General features: G+C 33.2%; 1 protein-coding gene across 4 annotated transcripts; it reads right to left on the reverse strand.

Annotated features, from left to right (window-relative positions):
* Positions 1-5,605: 5,605 nt before the first annotated feature.
* Positions 5,606-10,440, reverse strand: LOC137825683 (myosin-binding protein 3). Of its 4 annotated transcripts, none has more exons than XM_068631418.2 (6): positions 8,871-10,440; positions 8,510-8,713; positions 8,134-8,337; positions 7,850-7,978; positions 6,193-7,607; positions 5,606-6,107 (listed from the first exon to the last, which is right to left on the reverse strand). In XM_068631418.2, the coding sequence occupies exons 1-5, from the start codon at positions 10,123-10,125 to the stop codon at positions 6,232-6,234; spliced, it is 3,168 nt and encodes a 1,055-aa protein (XP_068487519.2). In that variant the 5' UTR covers positions 10,126-10,440; the 3' UTR covers positions 5,606-6,107; positions 6,193-6,231. The 4 variants fall into 4 exon arrangements, with proteins under 4 accessions (XP_068487519.2, XP_068487521.2, XP_068487520.2 ...); XM_068631420.2 differs by having other exon boundaries at positions 8,134-8,310; positions 8,871-10,408; XM_068631419.2 differs by having other exon boundaries at positions 7,850-7,993; positions 8,134-8,310; positions 8,871-10,408.
* Positions 10,441-12,134: the final 1,694 nt, after the last annotated feature.

A 12,134-nucleotide genomic window follows, 5' to 3' on the forward strand; every position in this document is an offset into this window, starting at 1 on the left:
AAAATCCATTAACATACTCCCCCACTACCATTAAAGATCCCAACGGAAGAAATAAGACTAGGAGACACTTTAGGTTGGAAAATCCCAAACCACACAAAAAGGCTGGAGAGTTTTACCAAGCTTAGAGCTTATACCAAAAATTTAATCATAGAAAGATTAGAAATATCCTTTTTCCTATTCTTATTAAAAGCATTTCCAAATAACCTGATAAAATCCTTTATGGTATGAATCGTCATCCCCATATTAATGTGTTCCTAAAATCTATGGTGATTTCTCATTCTCCATAACATCCAAATTGAGAAAGTAATAACAACCAATCTAATGTTTAATTAAAGGACTACCAATATATTTTAAGAAGGAAATAAAATCACCTAAAGAGGTAAAAGAAGTCTAAGGAAAACTTTGCTAAATCCAAACCCAAATAGAACATTACAAATAGGTGCAAATCCAAACCCAAAACATTTGGACATTCAAATAAAAGATGTTGTATATATTCAACATTAGCATTACACATAGAACATAGAGAAATACCTCTACACTACAACTCACAACCTATAAGCAATCTACAATGAAGAATTTTCCATAAGACAAGTGATTTAGCAAGAGAAATAGAAGAATTAGATAAATTGAGATGATACTTTTACATATTAAATTATTCAAAAATTGAATTTTAATTTATAATTATTTATAATTTACATATAATTTATATTATAATGTTAATTATATATTTACCCAAAAAAATTATTTTTTTAATTATTTTTTTAAAATTTAAAAAAAAGCTTGCATATCAAGATAGATAATTAGCAAGTTAAAAATAATAATTTGTTCCACTAAATTAATGATAAGCTAACTAGTCGTTAGGGATGACAATGCGCGTTGGTTCGCATTGGCTCGTCCCGCATAGAAAATGCGTGTTTATTTTTTTGGTCGTCTTGCATAAGAGTTGACCCACATACTTCCGAGTCACCTCGCATAAAAAATATTTATAAAAAAAATTAATGAAAAATATTTTTTTTAAAAGAAATTTTAAATAATTTTTCTATTAAATTAATTATTTTTCTTATTTAGATGAATTAGGTAAGTTGTCTCTCAATATTTTTTCTCACGACACTTGCGTGATAAGATATGGGTAAAAAAATTATTATGATGTTTTGATTTTCAATGAAATTTTGATTTTAATTGTACTAATAAATTGACTAATAAATATTTTATTAAATACATACATTTTTTAATGTAATATATTAGACACGTGATTACTATTCTAATTGAAAAATAATATAAAATAATCTTTATAATATAATATTATATTTAAATTTTATTATGTAAATGACTCGGGTTCGACTACTACATTGGATATGAGTATTGAAATCTAAAAAATCTATGTATTTAGAAAAAAATAAAACATACTATAATATTTACGAAAAAACTATCATTAGTACAAATTGTTAATACTATGACACCATACAAAGTCGGTTATAATAACACCATCATTAAAAAAGGTGCAATGACAATGTGGTAATTATATAGTGGTTGTAACGACAGTTCCCTAGCGAACCGTCTTTATATTGACAAAAATTAAAGAACAACAATAGTTCCCTATATGAACTGTCGTTGTATATGCATTCAAGTCAAAAGTTACGACGGTAAGCGTGTGAACCATCTTTATTTTGGTGTTTTATATTTCCCACGCGCACACACTTTCTTCACTCTTCACTGTCGCACTACTACTTCCTTCTTCGTCTTCACTCTTTTCTGCACTGTCACCTACTTCCAACCAAAGGTCCCCTGCCCTCGCCACCGGTTCACCAAACTGAACCCGCATTGCACCGCCTTCCGTGCGCCACTACACTGCCGCCAACTTCTTTCGCGTGTTACTGCACTCCAGTTAGTGCCCTTCGTACGCCCTAAGTTCTTCACTTGCACCTCACTGCTAGGGTTCTTCCATTGTGTTGCAGTCCACTTTCAGGTTAGTGTGTCTTTATTTATTATTTAATAATATATTAAATTTGACTATATATATTTATATATATATGTATATTGATCGTGTGTTTATTATGAGTTTAGGGTATTTGACCTTCGATAATTTTGATTTAGTTTTTAATGATTAGATATTGCTTTTACATATAGAATGTCCTGATTCTGAGTCCGGAGGTGTCCGACCTTCAACAATTTTGATTTAGTTTTGATTTAGTCTGACTTTCGACCATGGGATGCCAATGTTTTTGGAAGGCATAGTGATGTACCATTGTACTTTCACATGTCTGATTTGTTGGACCTTGCATCCGGAAATCAGGAGATTAACATAACAGTTCTGTAATTATGGATCATGTAAGTTCAATTATTAAAATCTTTATACTTTTGATTTATTATATATATTAGTAATAACTTATTCAAATTTAGGTATATTTGTGGATTATGTTTCAATGAGGGGAAACAAGATACATATGGGTTTTTAGACCCTCAACTCATTCAATCACTGGAAAACAAAAAGTCATAAACACAAATGTACATCACCACTACCTTAAAGAAGGGAGGAAAACAAATTTATTTTGCTCCATATATTCATGAGTAAGTCCATATTTATTAAATAAGTTATATTAAATTATTGAAATAAGATAAACTAACTGATTTGTTATATAGGCGTTATTGACAACTATTGATGATATATGTTCAAGATCATACCGCTGCATGATTTTGCTCCTTGCATAAGAAATCTCCTAACTATTTTAAACACATTATATATAGATGTGATAATTTAATTTAACGTTTATTATTACTTACATAATGTTATGTGTTCTAACATGAAATTATTATTTCAGTGTTTATTCTTGATATAACATGTTGAGTGGGAGGGGAAGTGCAAACGCAAAAAACTCACTTGGATGCACCTTAAGGTATTTAAAGTATTTGTTAAGTCACTTTAATGTTTTTCATTCATTCATTTAATAACATTTATCTTGACTTGCAATGCAATAGGCAATCTGAAAGTTATGAGTGCGGTTATTATGTTATGCAGTGAATGTCGACTATTGTGCGGGATGAAATTAATAGAGGTTGGGATCAGGTAATACCTCAATACAAAAAACACTTTAAAATTTGAGGTTTATTATTCATGCACTAATTCAAAAAAAATTCAAATGTCACAGTTTTTCAATGACCCATAGTCATTAGATTCAGAAGCATTTAAGTATGTAACGACATAATGGTCAAAATATTTTGTAATCAGGTATAACACCTTAAGATAGATAAATGACTAGAATGACATATAACTTTTTCATATATTTACATAACTTTTTGTAAAATGTTATATGTATTTAATTTGTTGTATGTATTTTTAAGATTTAAATTATGATATTAAATGCTTTTATTTTTTGAAAATTTGATGTTTTATGCAGGGTTTAAGGTGTATATATATAAAAAATAAACATTTTTAAAAAAAAAAGACATATAACGACGGTTCCATCTGAAACCGTCTTAAAAAAAATAGTAAACCAAGAAACCTACTTATAACGACAGTTCCAAAAGGAAACGTCTTTAATTTTTTTTTTGTTATTTACTTGGTAAAAAACGACAGTTCACTACACGTGTCATTATTATTCTTTTATAACGACGGTTCCTGAATCCTTGTTATAAATAACTTATTTATAACGACACCCACAATAATGACGGTTCATGAACTGTCTTTATATTGCATTTTTAACCGTCGTTAATGTGTTTTTTTGTACTAGTGTATCGAACCTTACCAAATTTCATGAAGGTGTTATGAATTAGGGATTGAGGGAATTTTCTTCCTCCACTCCATACTTTTAAAAATACTCAAATTATCCTATGACATTTTTCATTTAACTTTTTTCTTGAATTCCAAAATATGGAATCCAGAGACTTCCCAAGTTATAAAATCTAGAAGTTAAAATTTATGTTTTGGATTGTACAATTCAAAATACAAATTTTGTATTTTAGATTATACAGTCAAGAATACAAATTTGTATTTTAAATTGTAGAATCTAGAATGGATATTTTCCAAATTTTATAGAGTAGGAAGATGCAAGAAGAAATTATGGGGATACAATTTTTTTTCTAGAATTTTAATATCCCACCCCGCTCTTGATCCATGCGAATTACGGATTATGTGGGACGATTTTAAGCAAACCAACAAGTTAAAATAGATATAACATGACCTGTGTTTTTTCTTACCGGACCACGACCCGATCCACACGGCTCACCCCACGTTCTCATCCTTACTAGCCATCCATTAAACCCATAAATTTTTCCAACCCTATTTTAGATTCAATAGAAGTTTTTAAAATAGTCAAAGATTTCAAAAAAAAACTTAAGAACTTTTCTTAAGAAAAGAATGTGAGGAGAAAAAAAAAAACTACCAACAAATATTGTTGATAAAGCCTTTTAGTTAGGTCTCCTTAGTCAAGTTATTTTCCGTAAAATATAATTTAATTGAAGTTTTTATATTTATTTTATTCTTCAGTTCAACTATATATAATATTTAATAATAAAATTGATATATCTAATTGTGATTTACTTAAATGATATGAATGTGAATAGTACATGATATTTTAAATTAAGATGAAATTGGAGATGAGTATCTACATATCTATTCCATTTCTCTTTTAAAGTATTTACGTTATTAGTTTATTAGATAACTTAAATACACTTATTTTGACTATACTATGTTATTTAGTTTTTTTTCTTCATTTTATTTGAAGAACCATTCTTTTGTTATATAATTTTTTTGTTGTCTTTCAATTTTTTTGGCTCATTCAATATATACGAAGTTCATTCAAATCTCTAAAATATTTTATCTCTCATCATAACCTCAAATTCAAAAAAGAAAAAATGTCCTTTGTTTAAATTTACATTGAATTAAATTGTGAAAAACATGATTTATGATGTAATCTTAATTTTTTTTCGTCTTTGGTTCTTAAGTTTGTCAACATTTGCAAATATAAATATAATAAATGTTGTAAGTTGTTATGACATTTCAATTATGTGTAATTATTATTTAATAACATGATTTTTTAATTTTAAAACCAATTTAATTAATAGTTGGAACAATAGGTATGGACGTAAATATGAATATACCTGCAACCTAACGAGGACGAGGATAAGGATGCAACACAAATTTTGTACCTAAGGATGAAAAAACGAATGACTATGAATTATAATTTAAAGTATAATCAAACTTTAAACCTTAAATTCTAAATACTAATTTTGACTTACTCATATCAACCAAAAGGAATACCTATCATACTATTTTAAACTACACGAATAGAGATACTAACCTAGAATGTTCTCTTTTTTTCTCTATCATTCATTTTTTTTAATATCAATTAATTGAACCATAACTGAAAGGAGAGGTGTAAAATAAATACTGTTAGTTGTAACCTCAACTGGTACTAGATGTCACTAAAATTAGCTAGTGTGTTGATGGTGTCAATTAGAAAAAAAGTTGAACCCTCACTTTCACACCGTCCCTTTTATTTTTCTATCTTATCATTCTTCACTTCACAATCGATGGCAAAATTTGAGAGCAAATTATTCTTTTAGTAGTATGACTTATCTGAAAGAATATGAAACATGACAACAAATGTACAACAAAAAAAACATAGACAAGATAAGAAATAGATACAGATTATACATCATGATGGACACATGATTTTGCATTGAAGTTTACAAGCCCATACTTTTAACACCCCATTTTTCACCTACAACTTCACTATTTTCCTTCTCCCACCTAATAAACCTAACATAGGGTAAGGAAATGAAAGAAAAACAAAATATGCAGATGTGATGTATTGAGAAATAGGACCAAGTTGATGAGACCAAATGATGTTCTCCTTAGTCCTGCAAAATTTTGGGCCACACAATTTTTTGCAGATAGCCCATAAAGCTGACACCTTAGACATGGACAGACTTCAACTCTCTTCTTACCAAATTAACAAGCCATCACTTGATACCAGAAATCCCTCCCTCCATTGGAGAAATTTTCTGACTTTTTGCAACAAAATTTGGTTAAGGTAGCTCTACACAGTGCAGGGTGAGCAATGGCTTCTCACAAATCCTAAATGTGGACATTCATCATGAAGCAACATCTGCATTGACCAAGGAGTGAAACATTTCAGCATTTTGCTACATTTATGGTTGGCAACTAGCATGATTTTTTTAATAAGTGCATACCTTATGCCTACATGTTTTGGTTGGTGAATGCATAGTTCACTATAGTGGATCATTTCCCAAAGTCTTGAGGCGGAGTTCCACATCCTTAAGATCACGAAGATGCTGTAAGATTTCTTGAAGCAAATCCACTCCTTTCTCTCCACCATTTTGTATGGAACCCATGCAGTGTTGTAGAAACTCCTTATCTGTTTCAAGAGCTTGTAACCTCTCATAAACGAGATCAACCTCCTCTTCAATGGATGTCTTCATGCTATCCATTTCAAGTATAGTAACTGAGTTCTGCATATCAGATGATTCAGATTCCAATTGTCTCTCAAGTGTGTATGCTTCCTCAGTCTCATTTTCAGCTGCATCTAAATATGGAAGTAGCTTCTTTGCCAAGGAACTTATTGGAGAGTGTTTATCATCTGAAAACCCATTAAAATATCCATTCTCATTCAAGTCTTTGTCACCGCCATACATTGATGATTGCTCAATCAATTTGATCTCATCAAGGAGTTCCTCGTTATCTCCCAATGAAATAATTTTTTCCTCTAATGCTTTGAGCTGTTCTAGAATGGAAGCCCTCTCTTCCTCAAACTCTGCCAATGTGTCATCAAGTGCACTCACATGCTTTACACAGTCTAGTGCCATCTCCTCCAAATTAGAAACTGTATCTTCAGATGCATTGTTCTGGCTGCTTTCCTCATGGTTGAATAAAACATTATCTTCGTCGCGCACCTCGCGGTTAAGATCAATGGATAGATCATCACTGTAGTTCATATTGCTGCAAGAAGAAGAGGAGTCTCTACTTCTTACACTTCCATCTTTCATTCTTCTCAGCACCCTCAGTTTCTCTTTTGCTTCATATTCCATTACCTTCTGTCTGTACTCTTCCAACTCCTTCTCAAGTCCCTGCTTCTCTTTCTCCCTTTTCATCATCAACTCATTTAAAAGCTGTAAAGCTTCCTGATCATACTCGGATTGTTCTTCCATCATCCTCTGGTACTGCAATGCTTCCATCTGCATTGCTGCCTTTTCTTCCTGCAGCCTTGTAATCATTGCCATTGTCTGATTGGCTGCTATTGCTGATGCACTTCTCTCTTCTTCTAGTTCTTGATATATAGCTGTTAGGGCCATTCTTTCAGATTTTATAACCGTTTTTAGCCGATCAATTGTTGATACTGGATCGCCACTTTCTACCTCACTTGCAACACTACCATCCATAGAATCATCTGCTACTGGTTCTCTTTTAAGCAGGTACTGCAGGCCATCTACAGATCTAGGAGTCTCAGGAAGTTTATCTTCTTCTACTTCATATGGCTCTGAGCATTTGGAAGATTCATTGCTTGTTTCTTCATGATTTTTCTCAACTGCTTCTGTTTTCTCAATCATCTTAGAACACTCGTTATCATTTACACGCTTTTTATCTGGACCTACAATGTCATAGTTCAATTAGAGTTTAAAGATATTGAATTGAAAAAGGAAATCTTTGCATTTCTTTTAGAATTAAATGTTTCACAATTAGAGAAGGTAAAAAGAAAACTGTTTTGCTGACCATTGCTCACCAAAGAATCAATAACTAGAAAGTTCTTTTGTTGGCAAAAGATAGCAAAACTGAAATCATCACCACCATAATTATATTAATAATAAACGAGGTTCTGGATGTAAAACTTACAGACATTATTCTGGGCAATGAAATCATCAAAGGCATTTGGAGCTTCAGTGTCATCCTCACTTGTGGTAGATTGATCTTCTGGTACGCTTTGAGATGAGCTAGCTGGTTCTTCAGATGGAGGATGATCATCTGTGAGAGCAAATACTGAAAACATGAATGTTTAGGACATTGTCTCTCAAGTATGCTAAACTAATTCCCTTTTTATTCCCACTGCATACGGGGTTATAATTAACGAACTAGCCAACTAGGAGACAAAACAGATTCGTTCATGCACTTCTTTGTACCTCGTGTATTTTCTGGTTCTTTCATATCAGCTTCTATACTTTTATAATCATTGGATAAACTTTGAGACTGAACTAGATGATTCTGAGCAATAAATGCATCAAAGGCGTTTTGAACTTCAGCATCATCATCACTTGATGAAGAAGATTCGTCTTCTGATATGCATTGAACAGAGCAGGCTGGTTCTTGAGACGGAGGGAGATTAACTGTGTGAGAAAATGTTGAAGTTACAAAGATTTATTATGATTGAGTATGCTAAGCTTTGTTTCTTCTAAATATGCTATCATTATTAATGAACAAGCCAACTATGAGACAAGAAGCAAAACAATTGCAAAGGGACAAATGTTTGATCTTTAAAATTCATGTACTGCCTTGTACCTCCTGGTGGACTTTCTGGTCCTTGCATAGCTGCTTCCACACTGTTGTCATCATTAGATAAACTTTGAGTCTCACTAAGATGATTCTGAGAAATGAATTCAGCAAAGGCATTTTGAACTTCAGCATCATCTTCACTTGATGAAGATTCATCTTCTTGTGCGCAGTCACTAGAGCAGACTGGTTCTTGAGATCGAGGCAGATCGACTGCATGACAAAAAAATTGTTAACAGAAGCATACTATGCCTTTTGTTTTCTAGGACTGACTTTAATAATAAGAAAAAGAAGAAATAGGAAACGTGAACAACACTAGTGTTAATAAGTAAAGAAGCAGAAATTCTACAAATCATGCACTTCCTTGTACCTTGTGTATCATCTAGTTCTTCAGTAGCCGCTTCAACACTGTTGTCATCATTCAGCGAAGTCTGAACTTCCCTAGAGGTAATCTCTGAATTCGGTTTCAACCCTTCAAATTCCAAATTTATAGAATTTTCCGAGCTTTCAACTGCTCTCATACTTTTTTTCTCTGCATTCTCATCCAATGTGAGTAATCCTTCCCTTTCTAAGATACTTGATTGTGCTTCAATTGGTGACTCGTCAACAAAGGTCTGAGTCTGAGTCTTTTGTTCCCCCAAATCCTCACCCAGTTTGCATGTTTCAAAATTCAAAGAGGTAACATGGTCTATTAACTTGACAGGCACCAAGCGGCGGCTATCACAAGCCATATAATTCTCAAAATGCAGATTGATGACTTCAAGTGATCTATCTTCCCAGAGTAAACCCTGCATAGTGGAAGTGAATTGACAAGGAAAATTGTCATCAGCACTTGGATCCAGCTCAGTAATGGTAAGATCATCTTCCTTCTCATCTTTTCCCCCATCCTTTTCATCTGAGTGCAAGTTTGAAACACTTGAACGATCCTCAGCAACCTCTCTGAGGATAAAACTCTCAATATCAGAAAGTATCTGATGCTCATCTGCCACCCCTTCATCATCATGACCTTCCTCGTTGTTGCTCTCAAACTCGAGGTCTTTATCACTTTTTTCATCATCTATTGCCTCTTCAACAATCAGGGACCCTTTGCTCGTGTAATTCTCGTCGTGCCATGAAGGTTTCAATAGCAAATAAGGAGGGTAAAGCTGGCTGCTCAAGCTCTCATTGCAGCAAGAGCACCTTCTAATCAAGCTATCTCCACTTTCATGTTTGCCATGACTACTCACCCACGAAATGAAAGCGATCCTGTGCCTCATTCCAAAGGAATTTTCATGATGGTTTGGCCGAGAGGCCAAACAATCCTCACACATGCTGTGCGTTTCCGCCAGTCTTTGATGATTTGAGCAGTAACCGAGCTTGGAAATCTCAGCTGCATGAGCCTCACACACGAGATCCTTGTGCACATGCGCGTCATTTTCTTGCTGCAGCACGTGATCAACCCTTGAACACCAAACACACGGTGGTTGAAGGCCAACCCATTTGGCAAACTTCGTGATGAGATAACTGAACAAAGAGTTAAGAAGAAGGAGTGCAATCAAGACCCATTCAAGCACTGCATAAACTAGAATCACCACCATCTTGTTGGTGTTTCTATGAAGCATGGTTGCAAACTTGTTGGTAGCCATAGATGTTTCCACTTTCAAACCTTTGTTTTTCTCGTGACTTGTGTGACACTGAGAGATTCAGATATTGGAAATGAAAAGTACAAACTAGAAGCGAAAAAATATTGAGAAGAGAAGTGTGTGTTTCTGAGGTTTGGAGAAGAACAAGGAATGAGTAATTGGCAAGAGAAACAGACTCTGAGAAACGTGCAAGTGGTGGATTGATTCTGTCACACTGTACAGTAATATGCACCGTTAAAGTGGATGTTCGCAGTGACTTTGATTGTAATATTATATTTTATTATCTGAGGTTGTTTCAGGGGCAACCCGACATGATATAATAACCTGTTAATATTATTGCATATATAAAAAAAAATACTCTTTTTCATCTCTCGCACCATATTCTATTATGCTCATTTATCCATCCAAAGTTAATGCAAGCTTTCAAATTGCAGAAATTGCAGAATATGATGTGAGTTTACAGCAATCACGCGTATTTCCACAATAACTATACACTTTATATTTAATGCAAATGTTAATTAGTGTTTCCCAAGAATTTAAGAAAATTGTTGGAACAGATAAAACCATATTTTTATGTTCTTCGTGATTTTTTTAAATGCCCTTTTATATAATAATAAAAAAGTCTCCTTCTTTAACAATATCCTGGTTTTATAAATAAATGAAACGATTAAAAAATAACTTAACAACGATTAATGTAGTTTTTTTGTGTTGAAAATGTATTTGGTTGTATCTGATCATCAAACGTTGGAAGTGAGACTTAGGTGAATGTTTTGGTTGTCCACGCACTCTTTTAAGACAGGACTAATTACAGCAAAAAGCAAAAGACAGTCCTTGTTGTTGGATGAAATTGGGTTGGGCCACACCACGCGCAAGTGGTCCCCACCACCATCCATGAAAATGGATGGTAGGTCATACACATTGGCCACAACCATTGCTACTCATAAAACATACGCTCTTAGCAACGGCATAAACTTTTACAATTCATTATTCAAGATGATTTTCTGAACAAAATATGTGCTGTTTTCACCTTAATGCATCATCCTTTTCATATTGCTATCATTGCTCTAATGAGGTTTCAGTTTAGGCTCTCTACATACTCATTCAACTTTTAACTTTTAATTCAAATTATTAAGGTAGGATAAACAAATAGTTGGTTCGAGTATAAGCAAAGTCTTAAAAAGTCTTTATATTTGGAAAAGACATGGTTAGAAGGTAGAGTTGCACTAAAAGTTATTAGTCATTCACAAACTTGATACATAAAAATTGTAAGCATTTTGTTTTGTTTTTCAGGATAATATACACAATACTCTCTGTACTGAGAAAAAGAAAACATCATAAGGAATGGTGGGTAACTTGGGATTCTTCTATTGAAAATTTTAAAGTGAAGGGCAGAAATGATGGAAGAAGGGTGCAACAGTGGTTGGCATGATAAAAAGGCTAAAATGAAAAGAAAAGGTGAGTTGAAAGGAGGGGAGGGATTGAATCAAATTGGGGGGCTATGACAGTGATTTAAGGTCTTTTGTATGAATAAAGATTGGAAATAATGTAATGTGGGATCACGGTCTTGCCTCACCCAGCTTTTGCTTTTTAGGTCCGGGTTTTCTTTAGCTTTTGAAAAGTTCATTCCTGGATTTAAGATGCAAAGAGATTGTTAATGAAATAATCAAATCATATCTCACCAACTGATACCTTAAATGAAATTAAAGAATGGTGAAGACAACTTAAGGCCACGTTTACTAGCCGGGAACCATTATTAGGATACTGCCCCACATGAACCCAAAGCAACTCATTCCGGGGTGAGATGAATGAAGCTTCTCTAAAGATACACAATCAAATAATAATGACAGACTGTGTAATTTTGTGGTCAACTGTTCATGTTGTCTTTCAACTAATAGTAAAAAGAGCATACTACTGGTGTTATTCACAATCTTTTTAGAAACTATTCTTTTTAGGATGCAGAATTTTGTTGAAGAGATTCTAAAAAACCTGATATCATTGTTACCCTATCAGCC

This window comes from Phaseolus vulgaris, chromosome 8 (genome assembly GCF_051622355.1).
Source record: "Phaseolus vulgaris cultivar YP4 chromosome 8, ASM5162235v1, whole genome shotgun sequence".
In the NCBI taxonomy this organism is placed as follows: Eukaryota; Viridiplantae; Streptophyta; class Magnoliopsida; order Fabales; family Fabaceae; genus Phaseolus; species Phaseolus vulgaris.

What these genes read in the sequence shown, in the direction of transcription:
- LOC137825683 (XM_068631417.2), bottom strand. Translation starts at nt 10,125, where the DNA reads ATGGCTACCAACAAGTTTGCAACCATGCTTCATAGAAACACCAACAAG. An exon ending in ACCAGAAAGTCCACCAGGAG is followed by an intron (nt 8,338 to 8,509) that starts GTACAAGGCAGT and finishes TTTCTCACACAG; the next exon opens with TTAATCTCCCTCCGTCTCAA. An exon ending in CATTGCCCAGAATAATGTCT is followed by an intron (nt 7,608 to 7,849) that starts GTAAGTTTTACA and finishes ATGACATTGTAG; the next exon opens with GTCCAGATAAAAAGCGTGTA.